At 39.6% G+C, this 24,744-nt stretch overlaps 1 protein-coding gene across 1 annotated transcript in view; it reads left to right on the forward strand.

The window, feature by feature from the left end:
- The window catches only part of CORIN (corin, serine peptidase), a 365,126-nt gene that overhangs the window by 208,378 nt on the left and 132,004 nt on the right, over positions 1–24,744 (forward strand). The window contains exons 5-9 of the mRNA XM_073608485.1: positions 7,756–7,937; positions 17,869–17,982; positions 19,121–19,228; positions 21,999–22,109; positions 24,603–24,725. Coding sequence (XP_073464586.1) covers positions 7,756–7,937; positions 17,869–17,982; positions 19,121–19,228; positions 21,999–22,109; positions 24,603–24,725 — 638 coding nt within the window. The remainder of the gene's footprint in view (positions 1–7,755; positions 7,938–17,868; positions 17,983–19,120; positions 19,229–21,998; positions 22,110–24,602; positions 24,726–24,744) is intronic.

Genomic DNA, 24,744 nt, shown 5'->3' on the forward strand with positions numbered 1-24,744 from the left:
CTGGCTGTATCTATCCGGACAGACCCAGAGATCATAGGATTAAAAACTGGAACCCTCACAGAAAAAATCAGCATGTACGCTGATGACACACTACTTTATCTGGCGGACCCAGGTCCTTCCCTCCACCAGGCTCTCCAAACGATTGAACGTTTTGGGAAATTCTCGGGCCTCAAAATAAACTGGGGGAAATCCCAAATCCTACCATTAGACACTTTCCCACCCACGGAATTCCAAGCCACCCTACCATTACAAAGAGTAGACACAATCAAATACTTAGGAATAAATACTTCTAAAAATCCAGCAGACTACATAACACTAAACATTAAACCATTATACTCCCTTATTAAAACTAAAACACAATCTTGGACTAGACTACCCTTAGGAGTATGGGGCCGCATTAACCTCATAAAAATGATACTACTCCCCAAAATATTATACATACTCTGGCACACCCCAACATATATACCTCTAAAACACTTTAAAATAATGGAGTCCCTTCTCAAGCCCTTTGTGTGGGGAAAAAATAGACATAAGATTGCATGGCAAACCCTCAAAAACCCAACAGACAGGGGGGGTACAGCACTTCCGGACCTTAATCACTACTATATTGCGTCCCAACTCTCCCAACTATACCATATAGATAAGGTGGACAGTGAAAGATTTCGGATGCTAATCTGCCCACAATGGGCCCAAGGAACCTTAGATTCCATATACGCTATCACTGTGGGCACTAAGACCAACGAAGGCAACACACACAAAACATCCTTGTTGTATCAATACAGACGCATCTGGGAACTTGCAAACAGCAAACTCAATATACCTAGACACAACGACTTCACTCCCTTATGGTGCAACAGAGACCTACAAGAACTCCATAATATTCACGACCCGAAACCTTGGCTGGAGAGGGGTATACTCTACTTACATCATGTCTGGTCAAACGGAACCCTTAAAAACTTTGACACCCTTAAGGAGGAATTCCATCTAGCCAACAATATGGTATTCAGATTTCTCCAATTGAGACACGCACTACAGGCACAATTCCCGCAACCCCCACCACAGTCAACCCCCAATCCCCTAATAGCAATCATAAAAGACACAGACCCAAAAAAATTAATATCTTGTTTCTACAATATGCTCACTATCCCAATAGCCACAAAAATAATATACGGTCTCAAGTCCCGCTGGGAAAGGGATCTGGGTAACCTAGAAGATGAGGAATGGGAAGAAGCACTGGATACATGTAAGGAGGTATCTCCCAAACTGTCAGACAGGTTGACACAATTAAATATAATACACCGTACATACCTAACTCCGCATAGGATAGCCAGATACAAACACAACTGTCCAACACTGTGCCCAATGTGTAGGTCCCCGGAGAGCTCGTTCTACCATCTCCTCTGGTCATGCCCTCAGATACAAGGCCTATGGAAACAGATAGTGACCTTCCTTCATGACAACATGGGCTCACCTGTGACACTGGACCCCAAACAATGCCTGTTGGGTGTGTTCCCAAACCCACTGGAAAAATACACCAAGGTATTTTTACAGGAGACCCTGTTCTCATGCAGAAAGATAATAGCTAGGAAATGGATGCGTCCCCTACCACCCGAGACTAAAGAATGGAAAGCAGAGGTAAATGGGACACTCCCATATAAACGGGTGATATACATCAATAGAGGCTGCCCTGACAAATACAATAGAATATGGGATCGATGGCTACAGGACTCGGAAACCTGCTCATGACCAATATAAATTTCTATGCACTGGAGAAATACCTTTCCTCAATGAAAATACTATAATTATACCCTATATTAAAAGATAATAACAAAAGAAAACATCAGAAGAAATGTACTACAGACCACTTATATATGTAACTATTTTTATATCACGTACAATTACATTGCAATGTATACATGTATAAATACGTGCAAATGATATGACTTGTATGTATACTGATTCACAATAAAAAAACTTTGTTGGGGAAAAAAAAAAAAAAAAATTCAGGTGGTGTATGCCTCATCCATTGTCTGGTAATAATTTTCCTAGCAGAAAATAGGGTTTCATGCAGAAATATCTTAGTAAATGTGTCTATTTCTGGTTCAGGAAATATTCCCAGTAGACACTGTTTAGGGTGCAATGTTAGGGGGGAACCCATAGTAGCGTGCAGAAATTGGACTACTTGTGTCCAGAATCCTTGTATTCTTGGGCAATTCTTCAATAGGTGGTAGAACGACCTCACATCACTGGAAGCACGTTGGACACATAGTACTGTGGTCCCTTTTGTACCTGGCTATCCTAAGAGGGGTCAGATAAGAGCAATGTAGTATGTATATTTGAGTAAGGAGATTAGATTGGGTGATACTACCTTACAAGCATCCAAAGCATCGCTTCATTCCTCATCCTCCATTGCGCTCATGCCAGGATATCCGGAAAGTTACCTTTGATGAATTATTTTACCTGATCCTTTTCCATGCCTGAGGGTCACTCTGTGGCCATTACTGTCTGGTGAGCGCTTTGATATACCACTTTGGGTGAAGCACGAATAAGATAGCATTTGCACTTTATTATCATGTGGTGATTGGATTCATTGAGAAGATTTTGGTTTTGTTTCATATTTATAAGAAGACAAATTGAACTTTTTTTGCAATATATTCACTTTATTGGCATTATATGATTTAATTTACTGTATATGCACTGTTGTACTTTATGTGCTTATCCATGTGCTTATTTACTGTATAATGTTTTACTGACATGTTTTTATGATGGTGTATTTTAAGTACTTTGACTGTATTGTGTGCAATAAGATTCTGTGACTTCTCAATAAACATATTACCTGCTTTAAAAAGAAAAGTGGGGTGGTGGGCATCTCTTCTAGTATCCTTTATACTCCTTACCACCTGATCCCTCTTCCTTCTGTCAATGGGATCTTGTGATCTTCACTTAGTGGGTCTTATTTTTTGCTTTGACCTTCAGATTTAGGAACAGATTCTGGGTCTCTAATGTTAATTCCCCCTCCTGGAAACCAGGATACGATGTTATTCTTGTCCACTATGACATTTACCATTATGCTTCACATCATATACTGGTCAACCTATGGAGTTTGTTTGACTCATGTAATTTGTATTGGTAATATTGGCAATTTTTGTGTCTTTGTTTCACTTGTTTGGCCCTTATTCCAGCAGTCTGTCATGTGTCTGCCTCTCTGTGCTTTATCTAAACTATACACAATCTTAAAAAAGAATTTATAAAAAAAAAAGGCTGGGGGCAACAGAAAAAAATGACATATATGATCCAGCCTGCCAAAAACATTAACACACTAGTCTTTGTTTTTCATAGTCTCTCCTGTAACATACGTTTATAATCTGATGATCCTATCAGTAAATCTGTTATTTTCCATTTCCTTTAACACCAAGCTGCACAGCAAAAATGGCAGTTAGAAGGTTGAGGCAAACCATTTAGCCCTGACAGGGGTGTTTACAGCAGTAAGCTTTTATCTATATATTTAAAATATATTAAAAAAAAGTAAAACCTTTATCCCAAAAGCCTGCTGCTAACTGTTGTAACTACTTCATAAATGTTAGCTAGAGTTATGCCGCGTACACACGAGCGGACTTTACGGCAGACTTTGTCCTGCGGACTTTTCGACGGACTTTACGACGGACTTTCCGAATGAACGGACTTGCCTACACACAATCAACCAAAGTCTGACGGATTCGTACGTGATGACGTACGACCGGACTAAAACAAGGAAGTTCATAGCCAGTAGCAAATAGCTGCCCTAGCGTCGGTTTTTGTCCGTCGGACTAGCATACAGACGAGCGGACTTTTCGACCGGACTCGAGTCAGTCGGAAAGATTTGAAACATGTTTCATTTCTAGGTCCGTCGAACTTTTGGGGAAAAAAAATCCGCTGGAGCCCACACACGATCGAAATGTCCGCCGGACTCCGGTCCGCCGGACCAAGTATACCGTAAAGTCCGGTCGTGTGTACGCGGCATTAGGCTTTAATTTTTAGACACTTCCTTCTCCACAATTTGACAATTCTGCTGTCCAATGGTGGTACTCTTTCTTCCACCAGATATGTAACAAAAAATTGAAGATGCAATCTCAGTTTCTGTTCAAAAACTTTTTACTTCAATCTTCATGCATATACAAATTCAACAACTGCACAGTTTCTGACAGGACCTCCGTCCTTCATGAAGTTGCATGCAACTTGATATAGGATGGCGGTCGTGTCCGAAACTGTGCATTCATTTATTTGTATATGCATGAAGATTGAAATAAAAAGTTTTTGAACAGAAACCGAGATTGTAGGTGTATGGGGTAAATCCGCGCAATGAATTGAATGTTTTAGTTATGGATATGGCTGCTGCCTCTACACATACAATACCACCTAAGTGGAAAGTATTAGAAAATGGTAAAAAAGCAGGAGTAGTATGGCGCTGCCCTTATGGAGACAAAAAGATATTTTCTTCTTTGTAGTGAATGTATTGCCTAGTGTCCTTATAGAATTGCTTCTAAAACCTGTATATGTTCAAAAATTGAATAAAACTGTGACTGGTGGTGAATATTTCTATTAGAAATGAAAATACAACAACTGGTGCTCCAATTGTTCAACAAAGGTGCATTGTGCCCTTTAAATTAAGTAATAAAGTAGTTATGGATATGGATACAATATCATCTAGGTGGAAAGTGTTAAAAAGAAAAAAAGAAAAAAGAAAAAAAGGAAAAAGGAAAAAAATTAAAAAAAGGAAAACAGGAATAATATGGCGCTGCCTTTATGGAGACCAAAAAAAAAACAAAAAAAACAAAAAAAAACTCTCTTTATAATGACTTTATAATTTCTAAAGTGTGTGTGCCAAAAATGAATAAATATGTGACTGGTGCCAAGTCCTTACTGTTATAAGTACAATTGCAGCCTAAGGTGCTTCAATTATTCATCAAAAGTGCATAGTGCAGCATCACTAAAGTGACCAGTGTTAAATCATACCAATCCATACAACATTGTGCAAATTATCCATCATAAGTAGTGACTCTTGTGCTGTGACCAGTATTAATTGGATAGGAAAAGTTCCGTTTATGAAAAAACAAGTTCTTTTTGGAGTATTTTGTAGTGTTCAATCTTTGAGGGTCAAATATCTGTAGGAAAGCTTCTTATCCAGGTGCTGGTTTCTTTATTTAGTGCCTTGTCTGCATGCTCTGACAATGCTTGCACTCACCGGATTCTCCTTTCCCCTGCAGGGGTATGGATGGTCACAGTTTCTGGCACTGTGTAGCAATCAAGGATATCCCCCAAACTTTACTTGCGTATTGTGGTGTAGTAATTACATGTAAAGGAAAGAAGGTATGCCCATCGCGTAAAACCATAGGAGAACTTTTATTAAAACTTAATAGACAAATGTACTCACATTTCAAATGAACAAATCAAGCATGGCAAAAGTTAGGGAATTCCCTTTGTTAGAGGTGCTGCAAGACGTTCGTAACCCGCCCTACGCATGTTTCGTCATCAGACTTCTACTGGGGCGTGGTCGCGGACACCTAATAGAAATATTCGCCACCAGTCACAGTTTTATTCAATTTTTGAACATATACAGGTTTTAGAAGCAATTCTATAAGGACACTAGGCAATACATTCACTACAAAGAATAAAATATCTTTTTGTCTCCATAAGGGCAGCGCCATACTACTCCTGCTTTTTTACCATTTTCTAATACTTTCCACTTAGGTGGTATTGTATTGTTTTTAACACTTTCCACCTAGATGATATTGTATCCATATCCACAACTACTTTATTACCTAATTTAAAGGGCACTATGCATCTTTGTTGAACAATTGGAGCACCAGTTGTTGTATTTTCATTTTTAATAGAAATATTCACCACCAGTCACAGTTTTATTCAACTTTTGAACACATACAGATTTTAGAAGCAATTCTATAAGGACACTAGGCAATACATTCACTACAAAGAAGAAAAAAATTTTTTTGTCTCCATAAGGGCAGCGCCATACTACTCCTGCTTTTTTACCAGAAACCGAGATTGCATCTCCAATTTTTTGTATATATAGATATATATATATATCTATATATATATATATATATATATATATATATATATATATATATATATATATATAGATATATATATATATAGATAGATATATATACTGTATATATAGTACCCACTTTTCCATAAATTTTGCATGGGTAACCCAGGATTGAAATCATAACCTCAGGTGTAAGATAGTGGTAATCTGAATTGAAGAAAAAAAGATAGCAGTGCGGTGATGCTTATAGTGTTTAATATTTTATATATAGTTACTTTGGTCCAGCTTAAGCCACTATAACTATGCATTTACCATACCTGGCCAATGTCTCTGGAAGCTGGAAATCACTGAAGTAGATATTGCTGCTCCAGTGATTTCCACTTTCTCCTGAGTTCCGTGCCAAGCAACTGTCATGCTGCATTCTCAACGCAGGAGGTTGGCCACTCGGCACAAGCACCATTCAGAGAATGATTTGCGTTTTCTGAATGAATGCAAAGCATTCTTTGATTGGAGGAGGTGGAGAGGTCGGTTGGTGATGTCACACTTTACATGTTGTCCAATCAGGAAATGTTTTGCATTCATTCAGAAAATGCAAAGAATTCTCAGAATGGTGCCTGTGCCAAACAGCCAACCTCCTGTGTTCAGAATGCAGCAGACCAGCAGCTCACCATGGGACCCAGAGGCAAGTGGAGATCACTGGAGTAGCGGTGTCTACATCAGTGATTTCCAGCTTCCAGAAGCATTGGACAGGTATGGTATATACATAGTTACATTGGACCAAAAGCAGTAACCCCGAGCCAGACTTGGAATCGCATCGCAGGATCCATGTAGAGGATACTTACCTTGTCCCCTGGATCCTGCGATGTCTCCCTGCTGTGATCTGCGAGCCGCCGTGTCTCGCTCGATTCACAGTGCCGAGCTCCGTTCCCTGCGAGTGTTGCGACGCACAGGGACGGAGTTCGGCGCCAAATTCAAAAAGTAAAACACACAGTATAGATACAGTATACTGTAATCTTACAGATTACAGTACTGTATCAAATAATTTCACATCCCCTTTGTCCCTAGTGGTCTGTCCAGTATCCTGCATGCAGTTTTATATTATAAAAACTGTTCTTTCTGCCTGGAAACTGGAGATTGTCCATAGCAACCAAAACCGTCTCTTTACATCAAAAGTGGTTTTAGACCAGCCAGAAAACAGCGATAATAAATTAGAATCACTCGCAGAATTGAGCGATTGTGATTTGTGGGTGGAGATCCATCATCAAACACTCAAAAATAATGGCAGTGACAATTCTGCAACTGAGCAAATTTCAGTGTTTTTGATTTGATTACATTATTGAATAATTTTTATTATTATTATATTATTATTTGGTATAGTTATTTATTATATTATAATTTATTATTTAGTTTTTCAAACTTTATCATACTCGGGATGTCTAATAGACTCTGGTTTGGACAGATTTAAGTGAATTATTCCTAAGAATTACAGGCCTACAATATAAAACGCCAAATTTCCATGCAAAATAATTGTACCGCTTTCAGCACCTAAAATCTGAAATAATCATACCGCCAGGGAGGTTAAGATAATTAGAAAGTTTCTCCAACTATTCACTAAGTAGAACATTAGATTCATTTTGACTGATTAACAATGTTCTTTCTCATTGCAGACGGCTATGCTTAGAACTTTGTTTTCTTCTTTTTCTCTCCAGTCAACCATTGCTACCATGCCGATCATTCTGTGAGGCGGCACAAGATGGCTGTGGGCCAGTGCTAGACATGGTGAATTCTTCCTGGCCGGAGTTCCTAAGATGTTCCCAGTTCCAGAACAAAACAGAAAATAGCAACATGAGCCGTGTGTGCTTTTCTCCACAGAATGAGAAAGGGCGACAGTGTGAGTGCAGACCTAGTTCCAAGCATGCCTATGCTGTTTACTTAGGAAAATTGTGATATCTGATATAGTGTAATATGAGTCAAGAGCCAGATTCAATACATTACTGCTGAATGTGTATTTTACAACAAAAAGTACATTTGTGTATGGTGACGATAAATGTACAGAAAATTTAATAAAAATCTCCACGCTTATATACAATACCAGGGGTTTATGTAGATAGATATATTATGCAAGTTATGTATTTTCAAAAACGGCCATTACATCATTATAGCTAGTATAAGTGCCTGAATCAGTCTATATTTTAGCTTCCAGTTGTCCTTTACACAGACTGGGAGGGAGGCATACAGGCAACACTACACTGCACAGTGCTGACAATCTATCAGATCTTGCTGACAAAAAATGAAAGAAGAGTGATGACCTCATTAGGGTGGTGATGCTCCATTATTGTACTGTACATTCGCGGGGCCGGGGTTGGGTTTTTGACACAGCCATATTGCTTAAATGCTTTTGAAGAATATAAAGTCACTAACCTGGCTATGTTGTCTGATGGAAGTGCCCGAATGAGAAGACTACTAGAATTGCAAGTATTTGTACCAACTGCACACTACACCACAGTAAAACAATACAGACTAACCCAGGCCCCACTGCAGCCTTTGACTGGACAGTGAAGGAGTAGCAGCAGACTAGTTAGGTCGTTCCTCTCTGCCCTTCTGTAAGTGTGCTGACAATGTTAGAATGAAAACGCTATTCAAAGCAATAGGCTTAGTGGGATTGATTTATTAAAACTGGAGGGTGCAAAATCTTGTGCAGCTGTGCATGGTAGCCAATCGGCTTCTAACTTCAGCTTGTTCAATTAAGCTTTGACAGGAAAAACTTGGAAGCTGATTGGTTTCTATGCAGAGCTGCACCAGATTTTGCACTCTCCAGTTTTAGTAAATCAATCCCAGTATGCTTACCCTTACTCTCTCTTAATGCTTTTAAACAGACTAAAATCAAGACATATATGGCTACTTAAACTCGCTGTATAATAAATCTGCATTATATTAATAAAAATATAGTATGAATATAAATTCTGAATAATTTTTAATAAATACATCACTGGATTAAATTATGTTTTTTACATCTGTCTTGAGCTTAGCTTTTGTCATGATGTGTAATCCGATAAATTCTCTTTTGCTGACCTTTTTTATATGTGTATAGAATTTTTTTTTTACAGTTGCCTTACAGAGCATCTCTAGCCAAAACGTGTTCTGCTGGTGGGATTTACCTTCATTTTTGCCCCAGAGACATATTTAAAAAGTGATATCCCCTCACCTATTGTTCCATTGTTCCAGTGACAACATAAAAGTTTGGATGTCTCATCACATTTTGTCCCATTGATAATGGTCAGCAGCAGGGGCGTTGCTAGGTCTACAAAAGATCTGGGGCTAGCGCCCATAGCAGCAGTCCCCAACCTTTTTGGCACTTGTGCCCGGGGGGGGGGGGGGGGAATACGCTGGTGATAAGCAATTTTTTGTGGGCAATTTGTTGGGTCAATTTCTGGTGGTGGCTCTTCAATCATCCCGGCACCATGGTTGATATGGTGTCAGGGTGATTGAGGCGCATTATTTCTATTGTTACATTGTAATAAATAATAAAGTGGTTCAACTCACCATAATGCTGAATCAGTGGAAGCCCTGGGCGTGTCACTTGCCACGTCGCCTGCCACCAGATGCAGCTTGTCACCTGCCACCAGATTGCCACTTGCCACTGTCACCTTCCACCAGATGTGGATTGTCACTTGCCACGCTGCCTGCTACCAGATGTGGATTGTCACTTGGCACCTCACCTGCCACCAGATGTGGATATCACTTGCCACATCGCCTGCCACCAGATACGGATTGTGACTTGCCACGTCACCTGCCACCATTTGCGGATTGTCACTTGCCACGTCGTCTGCCACCATATACAGATTGTCACCTGCCACATCGCCTGCAACCAGATGCGGATTGTCACTTGCCATGTCACCTGCCACCAGATGCAGATTGTCACTTTTCATGTTGCCTGCCACCAGATGTGGATTGTCACTTGCCACATCGCCTGCCACCAGATGCAGTTGATCACTTACCATGTTGCCTGCCACTATTTTCCGATTGTCACTTGCCATGCCAGCCAGTGCCACCAAATGTGCATTGTCACTGCATTGGTGGCAGAACGGGTCCATTTAGCACAGAGGCAGGTGCAGTGGTTGGTTTTGAGTGAGGGCAGGAGAGTGGTGATGTGGGGTAGGCAGTGAGAGATGATGTCATCTCGCTGCTCGCTGCCGCACCTCTGACATTGAAGAGGCCCAGCTGTGAGGGCAGAAGAGCAGTGATGCGGGGGGTTATGTTATCTCTGCTCGCCCGCCCACCTGCTTCTCTCATCCGCTCACCCCATGGCTCTCTCATCTGCCCACCCCCGCCTCTCTCATCGGTCCGCCCCCAGGCTCTCTCATTTGCCCGCCCTTTCAGCTCTCTCATCCTCCCACCCCCTGGCTCTGTCATGTAGGCTGCCTGCCCGCCGCACCCACAGCCCGGCTGCAGAGAGGCCATGGCCCGATAGTGGGTTGCGGCCCCGTGGTTAGGGAACCCTGCGGTAAAAGACTCGGGGTTATGGGCCCCAGATTTGGGGCTGAAGCCTCAGAAGCCACACCTTAGCGACTCCAGTGGTCAGCAGGACAAACAGAGAGGGCAAATCTCCCAACGTGAACCTAAGCAGCAATAAAAAAAGGAGCTCTAACCCTTTCTTATTTTATCAAACTAAATACGTTTTGGACAGAGATTTGATTTCATGTATTCAATGCTAATAGTAAATGAGGTAACACAGGGTAAAATGATTTGATTCTTCAGTCTGCATGTGCCTAAATCCCATAAATATAAGAGAACAATGTATTTTCTGAAGTTCAGTTGAATCACATTTAATTGTTTTTCTTTTTTTTTTGCCATTAGATAACCAAAAAAAAAAATAGAGGTAATTTCTCTATTTCACTGGAATTTCCAATGGCATTCTATATAAAAATTGATTTCCTGTATTAAACTATAGTAATACAATTTTTTTTTCTATATATGTTCCAACATGAGCCTTTGATGATAAATTTATTCCAAAATGCATAAGAATTACTATTCCTTTTTTTGCAACTCATTTCATATAATTTTGGTCATTTGAGTAATTATAGAAATAATGACTAGAAATTACGAGAGTAGGCATTTCAAAATTAAGTATTTCTAATAGAAGCTTTGTATGAAAACAATATTAGGTAAACCCTTATCTGGTTTTCCTTCGGACATGCAGTACTCGTAAGGTGAGTCTACTAAAAATAGATGGAGTATTTGTTGAGTCAAATACATTTTAGGGGTCTCCAAGTTCCCAACAGAGAGAATCCATCCTAGGAATTCTGGTTCTGTCATTACTTTGGGAAGGTTGTCCATCCCAACCCTAATTTCTTCTGTGGGATCCTACTAAGTTTTAGCATCAGGCAAATTATAGGATGCTGTTTTTGGTTGAGTGTTACATTGCATTGAGAGATTTAGTCTTTGAGGTCCATGCCACTCCAACTACTCTCTGTTAGTCTGATAAATTTACATAGCCTTGCACTGTTGCTACTGTTGTATATCACCAGAAAAGAAGAAGGAGGAAAATGGCTGCTCTGGTGATGACTGTCAAAGGTGGGATTTTCCCATACCTCGTCATAGACAATAAAAAAAACAAGAGGTTCTTCTCTACTCCACCAAATCTTTTGGCTGGAGAATTACAACCAATCTGTTTTAGAAAAGCTGGAGATTGAGTTCCCCAAGGCCTTTGTCAATGGACAGTTATTATTATCATTAATATTATTATACAATAGTTATTTAGCACCAACAGTTTGCACAGCACATTACAACACGAGGGCAGACAGTACAGATGCAAGGAATCAGAGGGCCCTGCTCGTTTCATAGTTGGTAACCTTGAATAAAGACACTAGTCCATCCAGTTCAACCTGTGTGGGGGGGTGTGTGTTCATGTCAATAATAATTTTCTATATCCATATATATCGTTAAAGCTTACAATCTAAAAGGGAAGCTCAAGAGATACAAAAGGTAATAACTGTGGGGGATGAGCCAATGGAGAAAGTGAAAGTACAGTTGTTAGGTGGAGGCGGGATAGGCTTCTCTGAAGACAAGGGTTTTCAGGGATCCCCTAAAAGTGGACAGAGTAGGATATAGAGAGGCTTGGGAGAGGTCCTGGAGGTGAGCACATGGGGAGGTGTAAATTCCAAAATCATATATACACAAAGTAAAAGGTGCAAACTCCTTGTTTTTCCAAAGTAACTGTGCTGCTGTTGGTGGACTGCCCGCCCTAGAATTAATCCAGTAGGAAATGGAGGACCAAAGGAGTACTAAGGAAAAAAGATGAGCATTTGACATTCATAAATACAGCTTTTTTTTTGAGAGGGGGGAACCAGTTTATGCTTTTATACCTTTTTAAGGAAATACTGCGCACTTGGCTTGGTATAGATCTGAAATCCTACTTTTGGCTGCCCATCAGGGACCTTTGGTCCTAAGAATGACAAATGCCAACTTTCAGTCTAATCTGTGACTTAAAAAAATAAATGTAACTATAATTTCTCACTGTAGCAAAAGCTTAATGCAACATGGATGAATCTTCACAGTGATGACTGACTTGTCTGGCACAGATATCTAAGTTTTATGGACTACTGGATGTTCTCTGAGAACCTACTTAACAAAACAGGTCAAGCCATCCATGTTCCTTGAATTGCATTCTGTACAATATAGTCTGTTTTCTTACAGTTTATGTTTATGTAAAAGGTCAAGGGCTTCTTAAGACATATGAGGGTTATAAATGCTCATAATGACATTAAGTAGAATGCTTTATTAGCGAAATAAACCAAATATGCTGAACTGCAGAGATTGTACAGACTATGCTAACTCAATTCCAGCATCATTTTTACTGTTTGTTTAAACAATTTAGAGAGAATTATGGAAAAACTATTTGTTAGTGCTATTTGGTTGTCATATTTGAGTTTGTTAACAGTAGACATATCAATACTAAGGCAGAGCTCAATATGACAGTGATCATTTATCACTATGCTGTAGCATCCTAGTTAACAGTAAAGATCTTCAGGGCCGGTTATTGCATAGGGTATGGGTGTTTAAAATAAGGTTGACATTTTTTCCGATTGCTCATAGTTCTTAAAGTGTATGTAAACCCCAAATCTATTTTTTAATATGCTTGGCATCATACCCCACTGTATAAAGTTTTGTTAAGCTAATATATTTTTGGCAGTTAGTTACCTTGCCTGGAATCCTGCCAGTAACAGTACTTCCTGGTGTAGGCCAACAAAGCTAAGACACTGCGTCACAATTAACAGCGGCATTGACAACCAGCCTGTCGGCTGCCTATCAAGTCTAAGTGTAACTAATTGACAGGAAAACATCTAAAAAAATAACTAAACAAGATAAGGCCATGTCAATGGAAAATTGCCAGAATATACCGCTATCATACTACATAGACTAGACTATAAATCCTAGTTTTTTTTCATTATTTACATGCATTCTGAGATTTCTGTTTGTGCAAATGTTCAAATGTCATCCAGAATATGCTTCTGGAGATTTTATCAAGTTAAAACTGCAAAGAATTGTTGGCCACAGGGAATAAATGCTCTGCCAAGTTAAGTTTCCTTTGAGAGCTATTCCACATCCTGGGCTATTTTGCCTGTTAACGGTTTCTTTCTTTTTTTTTTTTTATAACAGATCCTGCTAATGGGTTCAAAATTTTGTCCCTATTAGGAGTTCAGTCAAAATATTTAAAGCCCAACCCTGGGCACATTTCTCCCCCCTACCATGCCTTCACCCCTCTTTTACTCATTCACTCACTGCTAAAATATGAAATCTGCCATATGTGCTCCTTGTTGGTGCCACTTCTGGTCAATCCAGTGTTGCAGTAGACTAGTCATCTTCTCTCAGTGTTTTCAGCTGCCGCATTTTTCAACCCTGGTCCTGTATAGTCACTATAAAGTGCCCCATCACCCAGGCAGTCTTATGGACATCTGGAGATAAACCTCTTCTCCACTGCAGGAAAGAAGAGAAAAGACTCAAGTCCTAGAGTGTCACATAATTACATATTTGGTTGAGTAGTATGGGCATTTAGAATATTTTTGGTTTTTTGTACAAACTCAGTGATTAGTTAGATTGGGGATGAGGAGCAAGGGGTTAGGGTTGGGTGTGCCAAGAGTTCAGCTTTACTAATATAGTGCAATGGTCTTACCCACAGCAATAATCAGCCCTGAGAGGGTGGGCCAATAAAGAATGACTTTGAATAGTTGTTATGGTCTAAAGCACATAGCATTTTAAATGCTCCTATTTAAGTGGTCCAACACAAAATCAGCCATTGGGTAAATTTTAATAGCCTTTAATGTTACCATTGATATTGACTAAAAAAATGTATATATACGTAGTTTAATCACAAAAACAAGGTCTAAACACCATATAATATATATGAAGTTCAATATTTAAGCCATAAACCAATAGAGTTTGCCAGGATTCAGTAGCGACTTGCTACCATTGTGGTAATGGTGATCCACTAATCTCCCTTGTTTAGAAAGATTCACTAAACCTAAGGCTGGTCATACGTGGATGATTTTTTTTGATCAGCCAGGAGGCTGATCGAAAAAAAAAGGGATTCCCCCATTTACACAAGCGAAGTAGATGGAGGAATCCTCCCTGCAGTGTTATTGTGTCCTGACATCAGGGACAGATTGGCTGCAGTGCTGATCCAAGGAAAATTTTCAAACAAGCAGATTTGAGAGAAGTTGATCATTAGATCAAATTCTCTGGAACAGGAATGACCATAGATGGATCAAAATTCACCTGGTCACTACTGAACTAGCCAAATTTCGATCCATCTATGGACAGCTTAACAGAAAAACCCTATGTACTCCTATAGCGTGGCACTCACAAAGCATTAGAAGACTGTACAAATGTTTCTATCCCATAAATATGCTATCCACTGATATATGAAATATGCTTCAAATTAACATATAAATATATATTTAAATAAATTTAAAAATATTTTTTTAATTTGTATAAAATTTAACTGCTGTCAAATTTCCCTTATTATTAGTCAAAATGAGAATCATAGACAGTTATGTCCTAGAGTTTATATGAGCCAAAATTCTATGTTTGTCACTTTTACTGAATGCATCATGCTTTGACAAGGCAGGGCAATAGCAAAAGAACAACTGGTAAGTAATTGCGAGCAAGTTCAGAATCAAGAAATACAGTATTTATGTTTACATTTGCACATATTTTCTTTTTCATTAGTTGTACAAGTGCTTAGTCATATGGTTCTGTACCTTTGGATTTACTATTTTTTTCCCATGTGGATCTTGCTGACTTTGTACAATACTCTTCTGTAAGTTAATAATAGTAATGTGATGATATTTAGACTATGCCCCATGCAGTATCATATGGATGTTGAAATGCCATAACTGTAATACAGTATATTATTGTACATACATATTAGAATAAATCTAAAAATATAGTAGTACTAATATGTCAATTTGAGTACACAGGAATATTCTGATTATTATAATCACTCATACAATATTACATTCTAGTCCTATATTTATACAAGTAGACATCTGTACACACTAATGCCCCGTACACACGGTCAAATTTTCCCACGGAAAATGTGTGATAGGACCTTGTTGTCGGAAATTCTGACCATGTGTAGGCTCCATCACACATTTTCCATCAGATTTTCCGACACACAAAGTTTGAGAGCAGGATATAAAATTTTGTTGTCGGAAATTCCGATCGTGTGTATACAAATCCGACGAACAAAGTGCCACACATGCTCAGAATAAATAAAGAGATGAAAGCTATTGGCCACTGCCCCATTTATAGTCCTGACATACGTGTTTTACGTCACCGCGTTTAGAACGATTGGATTTTCCGACAGCTTTGTGTGACCGTGTGTATGCAAGACAAGTTTGAGCCAACATCCGTCAGGAAAAATCCTAGGATTTTGTTGTCGGAATGTCCGAACAAAGTCCGACCGTGTGCACGGGGTATTAGACTGTACATTGGTGTGTAGAAAGAATTAGAAAGATACTTGTGCAGGAAATATATGGCAATCCATTATACATCATGCTTTACAATCTAAGCCAGCCTTTGTTAACCAGAGTTCTGTGAAACCTTAGGGTACCTGCAGAGGTTAATGTTTTTTTTTTGCGCAATGGATAGTGATGGATTCATCTTTCATCTTATGATGCCTGCATAATTACAGCATCAAGCTCACGTGCCAGAACCAGTGGTGTGGGTCTAGTGACAATAAATGTAAGGAGGCATTCTTTACACAGACCACCAGTATAAGGGATTTTTCATCCACTGATCGCTGTTCTATGGGGTCACCTCTTCCATTGACCAACAATTTAAGGGAGCATCTCTCCCACTGACCACTAATGTAAGAGCACATGTCTCAAACTGACTACCAATAGCAGGGAGCACTATATTAAGACCCCACTGTATTCAGATACAGTATTTTTTGTTGACCAACAAAGTAGTGGAGAAGTTCTCTACTAACCTCCAATGTAAAAGGATGCTACTGGCGTTTCTTTCCAGGTCATTATTAATAGTTTAAATCTATGGGGTTAATTTACTAAAACTGGAGAGTGTAAAATCCAGTTGTAGCTCTGCATAGTAGCCAATTGGCTTTTAACTTCAGCTTGTTCAATTAGCTTTGACAAGGAAACCTAGAAGCTGATTTGTTTCTATGCAGAGCTGCAACGGATTTTGCACTTTCCAGTTTTATTAAATCAACCCCTATGTCTATTAGTCAAAATTCATTTTGCCATGAAGTAAAGGGGGTGTTAAAAATTCCCTGGGTGCCAGAGAGGCTTGGCACACCGCATTCTTTACGCTTTTCTTTTTTTATGATATCTACAATGTATTGACTATTTGGGTATGACCTGTAGATATAGACCTGAAGAGAGCTGAAATTTATTTCAAGGTTCCTTCACTGGTAAAAAGTTTTAGAAAGGCTGATCTAAGCAGATGCGCTTTGAAATTGACAGCAATCTGCTATTCTTGATATTTTCACACATAATTCAACTTGCTTGAGAATTGTGATTGTTCTTATGCTGTTCATTAAAGTTGCAGTGATGTAATAAGCCCTTCCAGGTGACACATCTTCATAGATGAATAGAAAGAAGAAATATCCCCTTACTGAACTTTTAAAGCACTAAGTTTCCATTATAAGTAGAAAAGTATACATTTTTTTATTAATAGCGTACATATATCATAAGATACAAAATAAAATAAAAAGGGCGGAATGTTAACAATAATGCATATGAACTTAGTCACCACAGTGATTGACAATATTTTCTTATGAATCCCCCTGATCTTCATACGCTGCCTTACAGGGTCCCATGGAACCCCACCATAGCCACCCTTGTGTTTACGCTCTCATCTGGGGCTACAGCCGCACGTCCACTCAAATGTGAAGCTCTAGTTACAGTGGAAGTCTAGTGGGCTGAAACAAACTGGCCTCTTTTATCTTTTAAACAAACCGGTGCGTTGCTCTCCTTGCTTTAATATTTGTTCTGTGTCACTCCATCTTTGTTTTTTGGTAGCATTTCCTACTTAAGGGTGTTACCAAACTTCTTTTTGCATTCTGCACAGTAAAAAATATAATAAAAATTCAACAGAGAAGTGGGAGTCCATCATATTGACCACAGCAGGTATGCAGACACCCCCCCCCCCAAAAAAAAAAAAATCAATCAATAAAGTTCCCAAGAGATAAAAGAAATACAAATATCAGTTTTGGATGGACTCTGCTTTAAGGAAAAGAAAATGTATTTAAAGAAGTATTTGGAACTCAGCACATTCATGTTTTATTTATTTTTGTGTTTCAGCAATGTGCGGGGACCAAGAAAGCTTTCTGTGCAGCAATGGAATCTGCATAGCCAAGAAACTGACATGTAACAGCTACAATGACTGCGATGACTGGAGCGACGAGGTACATTGCAGTAAGTCCTTCACACTAATACCAATAAACCTTTGCAAAAGGTTTACTTTTATACTCAACAAAAACTATTAATAAAATGTTTCATATCAAAATTGTCAATTTACTTTGTGTTTCTAAAGCCTTTTTTTTTAAGGGAAAAATGTCACCACTCCACTTCTTAGGCCCCTTTCACACTGGGATGGTGGGGGCGTTGGCGGTAAAACAGCGCTATTTTTATTTTTATTTATTTTTTTTTTTTCCAGCTGTATTCGGCCGTTAGCGGTGCGGTTTTAACCCCCCGCTGGCAGCCGAAAAAGGGTTAAAACCGCTCGCATAGCGCGGCTATAACCGCGGTATTGCCGTGGTATAGCCATGCTGCCCCATTGATTTCAATGGGCGGGAGCGGTTTAGGAGCGGTGAATACACCGCTCCTTCACCGCTCCAAAGATGCGGCTTGCAGGAGTTTTTTTTCTTCTCCTGCCAGCGCACCGCTTCACTTTCACACTGAACAAACAGCAGCGGCTGTTTTGGGTCGGTTTGCAGGCGGTATTTTTAGCGCAATAACGCCTGCAAACCGCCCCAGTGTGAAAGGGGTCTAAAAATCAAACACACCTACTTCCCTCTTCTTTTGTAAATATAAAAGAGTATCTCTTTAGGACCTAACAATCTTTTTACGAGATCCGTGCTGCAGAAAAAAATATGTTTTGGGGTTCCTTAATGAGCACACCCTTACTGCTTTATTGGTGAAAAATGACTACATTCTGCATATACCTATGAGAAAAAGACCAAGGCAGTGAGAGGGTTAACGTGAGGAGGGCAACCAGTTACAAAATATGTACTGTGGAATCAATTACAATAATGTAAAGATGCTTTGAGAGGGAAAACGTAGCTCATGAAGAATGTAGCTGATATTCTCTTCCGATCTTACCACCCATTGACACTAGGCACAGTGGTGTCTCTTAGGTTTTCATTAAAAGCATCTGAGTCTATGGCAGATTTATTGCCCTCACGATCACTCTGAATGTACCCCTTCATTTTAAGCAAACATAAGGTCCCTTCATGGCGTAGGCACTTTTTATTGCAAACATTAAGTCACGTTATTCCACAGAGCACATGCAGATTCCCTGTGAATTCTAACATTGACATCATTTTTATTACAGATTGCAGTGAACATCTATTCCGTTGTAACACCGGAAAGTGCCTTAATCATAGCTTTGTCTGCGATGGATACGACGACTGTGGAGACCTGAGCGACGAGCAGAACTGCGGTATGCCAGAAAAACCTCCTGAACAGCTTCTCTGTGAATAACGGAGCCAGTTTTTATATATTACATTCATTGCATTTTATACATCATTCAGGTTTTTCCCCGGTTTAGCAACAGGTAATTGCAGCTTTGACATAGGAAGGGTGACGAGTGTATTCTATAGTCTGAATGAGTGAACTTCATATATTCAAACATGTGACAAGGAAATTCCTGATCACTTTGAACACCCAATCTGTGCATATGCTTTTTTGGATAACTGAAGTGAATGCTTACACATATTCTGAGCAAAGATTCTTAACCTGGTCAGTCAGCCTTATTTTTATTATTACTGGTATTGACAATTTATGCAGCGCTTTACATATATTGTACATTCACATTTTTCCCTGTCCTAAAGAGCTTGCAATCTAAGCACTCTACTTCACATACAGTACAAACATACATGGGACATTTTAGTCAGGAACTAATTAACCTACCAGCATATCTTTGGAGTGTGGGACGAAAAGAGTACTCGGGGGTACCCACAAAAGCACAGGGAGGGCATGCAAACTCTATGCAAACAGTAAAAACACACGGATAACACCATCCGAAAAGGAAAACTCGACAAGAAAAATGTTCTCAGCAAACTTGATCTTAAAACCCAATTCTAAGCAAAATGTTTCCTTTTTGTATGGATAGAGCATGAAAGGGTTAGAACCTATCAGGGTTTTATTGCTATACAGATGAAAAAAAGAAAGCAATACCCTGTGAAAAAAGAGTGGAGAACACTATGGGGGTTATTTACTAAAGGCAAAGCTACTTTGCACTACAAGTGCAAACTACAAGTGCAAAGTGCACTTGAAATTGCACTGAAAGTGCACTAGGAAGTGCAGTCACTGTAGATCCGAGGGGGACATGCAAGCAAAATAAAAAACAGCATTTTAGCTTGCACACGATTGGATAATAAAATCAGCAGAGCTTCCCCTAATTTCAGATCTTCCCCTCAGATTTACAGCGACTGCACTTCCAAGTGCACTTTCAGTGCAATTTCAAGTGCGCTTTGCACTTGCAGTTTGCACTTGTAGTGCAAAGTGGATTCGCCTTTCATAAATAACCCCCCTTGTCTCCAAAACAAAGCTAGTAAATACTACATACCAAAGAGCTTCAGGTGTCTCTCCAAAACCATAAAGTACAGTAATATCTCAATTTTTGATGGTGGAGGTAACCCCATTCAGGATCCAATATACCCTATATTGCCAAATGTATTGGAACACCTGCCTTTACACGCACATGAAATTTAAAGGCATCCCAGTCTTAGTCCATAGGGTTTAATATTGAGTTGGCCCACCCATTGCAGCTATACCAGCTTCAATTCTTCTGGGAAGGCCGTCCACAAGGTTTAGGAGTGTGTCTATGGGAATGTTTGATCATTCTTCCAGAAGTGTATTTGTGAGGTCAGGCACTGATGTTGGATGAGAAGGCCTATCTCGCAGTCTCCACTCTACATCATCATCCAAAAGGTGTTCTATCGGGTTGAGGTCAGGACCCTGTGCAAGCCAGTCAAGTTCCTCCACCCAAAACTGGCTCAATCATGTCTTTATGGACCGTGCTTTGTGCACTGGTGTGCAGTCATCTTGGAACAGAAAGGGCCATCCCCAAACTGTTCCCACAATGTTGGAAGCATGAAATTGTCTAAAATGTCTTGGTATACTGACGCCTTAAGAGTTCCCTTCACTTGAACTAAGGGGCCAAGCCCAACCCCTGAAAACAACCCCACACCATAATCCCCCCTCCACCAAATGATGTGGACCAGTGCACAAATTGGTAGTACTTATGCAGTACATGCAGTCCTTGAGTTACATACATCCGACTTCCATACAGCTCACACTTACAAATGAAGGGCGAAAACAAGTAGTGGGAGGAAAATTTCCCCTAGGAAGGGAAATTCACTCCTATAATGCCCCGTACACACAGTCGGACTTTGTTCGGACATTCCGACAACAAAATCCTAGGATTTTTTCCGATGGATGTTGGCTCAAACTTGTCTTGCATACACATGGTCACACAAAGTTGTCGGAAAATCTGATCGCTCTGAACGCGGTGACGTAAAACACGTACGTCGGGACTATAAACAGGGCAGTGGCCAATAGCTTTCATCTCTTTATTTATTCTGAGCATGCGTGGCACTTTGTCCGTCGGATTTGTGTACACACAATCGGAATTTCCGACAACGGATTTTGTTGTCGGAAAATTTTATATCCTGCTCTCAAACTTTGTGTGTCGGAAAATCCGATGGAAAATGTCCGATGGAGCCTACACACGGTCGGAATTTCCGACAACACGCTCTGATCGGACATTTTCCATCGGAAAATCCGACTGTGTGTACGGGGCATAAGAGTTATCAAGGGAAAAATGTGTCTCAACGGAAGCTTCATCACCAATCCTTGTCTCCACAACAACCCAACATTTATAAAAATCAATTGTCACAGGGACAGAAAGTGAGGTGAACTCTCCTGAACAGGAGCACAGACAGCAAAACAAATGTTACAGGGGTGTTAACCCTTCCCTGTGCTATCCAAAAAAACATAAAAATATTTTTTTGGGCTGGAGTTACACTTAAAGAAAATCTACCTCTTCCAACATACAAATTCAACTTAAGAACAAACCTACAGAACCTTCTTCTTGTTGTAACCCGGGGACTGACTGTTTTGTCCAAGAATTATTAAAATATATTTATGTATACTTGGTGATGTAAGCTAGATTGTCTTTTGTCCAATTATAAGTTCTGTTTCCTCAGACTGTAACCCTGCGCATACTTATAAATGTGGAGACGGACGATGCATAGCATTACGATGGGTGTGTGATGGAGACCACGACTGTGCCGATAAGTCTGATGAAGTCAACTGTAGTAAGCTTTTTTTTTCCATGTTAAAACTTTTTTTAAATACATGGGCTAGCTTTATATGTAGGCTAATGTAAAAGAACATGAGTAAAGAACAAGAAGTGTGTTGATTGTTGCATAAGAGATAAAAGATGAGGCACATGAGCAGAGAAAAAAACAAGGGCAATGGACTGTGAACATTCTCTACATATGCTTAAAAAAACACTATAAAATGAATTGCCGTAAATTAGCATACCTAAATGTTGCTCTAAATTTGTTTATCATTATACATTTATAGAATGACAATGGGGCACATACAACAAGCCAGGAAATGCTGTCCTCACTGTAAATTCACCATTCATGTTACATTTTTGTTTGTTTTGTTTACATTTAATAAAGCCCAACTCTGGGCTCAGCCCTCCCCAGTAGATCACCCAATTGATTCCCCTCGGCGATGTGTTCTGAGGTTTTCGTTTAGTATACCTACCTTTTTTCTGAAATATTCAGGTCACATGATATGCCAGAACATTTTTATGGTTGCATAAACAACATCAATAAGCATTTAGAAAATCGGTTTCACAGATTGAGCCCAGGTTCACACTGAGCTGCAGGAATGAAGATTTCACTCCCACACGTTAGTCCCGATTTCAGCCGCGATTTCTGAGACATCTGTGCGGGTTTCTGCATAGATGTCAATGTAAATCACAGCCCGAAACTGCAAAAAGTAGTACAGAAACTATTTTTTGAAATCGGTGCAGCGGCGCAGATGCGGCGTCGCACCGATTAGGACGGTGTCATTGACGGCAATTGCCGCCTATTTGACATGCGATTTGACATGTCAAATCGCATGTAAAAATGCTTCAGTGTGAACCAGGGCTAAGTCCACTATGTAAAGGAGGCAAATCTGGGAATTTAGGCAATTGGAATCAGATTAAATACATAGGGAGTTGTCTTACAAGCCAAAGGATTTGCATTTCTGTCCATCCAATTTTCTATAGTTTTACCACACAGCACAACCTGTCTGACGTAGCAGCAGGATGTCTGATTTTCTAATTCTGTGGTATAGTAATGAAATTACGTTTTGTCTCTGCTGTCCCCTCCTATCAGCATGTTCTTTGTTGTTAGAATATGAGCACTGCCGCACAGCTGATTGGATCCTTGTGCTGCTTTTCCCTTGACCTCTGAGCTTTGTTGTACAGTGGATTGCAGGAAGCTGATATAAACTCAAATCCGGGTACATACACTGCTTGCAATTTAAAAAATAATTTAATGATGTATCAATAAATGTTGAACTGAAATAATTTGTGTCCTTTATATATGTATGGAGTTTATCTTTAAAACTCCATATAATATGGAAGTATTATTAACGGGGAGGCCCGTTTATTAAGAGCGCACAGGCACCGCCTCCGCTTTCCATTTTTGAAGCACCTGATTAGAGCCAGAGGCTCTAATATGCTTCAAAATAGGGTGGGCTCCAGACGCAGAGCATTGCGCTTGGAGCCCACCCAGGTGTGTTAGAATAGCTCATAAATATTCGCTATTCTAACACTGAATTGCCTCTCCGCCAATCGGGAATCACGGGTCTGATACCCGTTTCCCGATTGGCTGAAAGGTCAGGCGATCCTATTGGGCGCCTAGGAGGAGGAAGCCGCCGTGATCCACAGGAGGAGGAGGGAAGAAAGCTGCCGCCTGTGGACAAGCTGCCCGCCCGCTTACTACATGGGGCTTTGATGTCCCGACCGTTGCCTCCGATAGACCGACCGGGGGGGGGAGGTGTTGCTTATAAAAAGAAAAAACAGCCGCCACTGATTATCTGATTATTAATAAGAAATATAATACCATATAGATCATTACTATTCATAAATATTGATTCAATGAAAATGTAATGTGTGGCCTGCTAAAAAATATACATGGCTTTTGTATTTAGACAATATTTGTATAGCTTGGATTTCAATTTTATTTTACTTAAAATTTGAACTACAATAATAAAAAAATATGTTATTTTGATTAGTGGAGTCTTTGAAATCCTCCATATATCTCTTTCAGCTCTCCAGGTGCTTATTTGTAATAAAATTGGGCAATAGTTAATATTTTTTAATCCTTATAAGCTTAGTAGCAGCTCAGACATAGCAGATAAGAGAACAAAGATAGGCTGCAAGGAGATTTTGTGCAGTACATAATTAGAGCATACAGGTAATAAAGAGGCACAGTAAGCATGCATGGTTAAGCAGTTTCCCCTTTGATGCCCCCCTGTAGTTTCCCAAGATAATGGTAGCACTGAATCAAACAATATCTTACTAAAATACAAAACAGAGATTATGTTATGAATGTCTTTGGGGTTTTCATTATTTTCTAGATATTTAGACAGAACGCAATTAAGAGAATAGGAATTATACAACATAGAAAATGAATATACCATTTGTAGCAATTATATATAATAATTTTATGGCAACCAACTTTTGGATGAAACTGTGAAACAGATCAGTTAGCTATATCTGATTCATTTCTTTCTTTTCATAGCTTGTCATAGTCAGGGTCTCACGGAGTGCAAGAATGGACAATGTATTCCGAGTGCCTTCCGCTGTGATGGAGATAATGACTGCAAAGATGGCAGTGATGAAGAAAACTGCACTGAGCACAAAGGTTAGGAGGATACAGTATA

Source organism: Aquarana catesbeiana, linkage group LG01 (genome assembly GCF_042186555.1).
Source record: "Aquarana catesbeiana isolate 2022-GZ linkage group LG01, ASM4218655v1, whole genome shotgun sequence".
In the NCBI taxonomy this organism is placed as follows: Eukaryota; Metazoa; Chordata; class Amphibia; order Anura; family Ranidae; genus Aquarana; species Aquarana catesbeiana.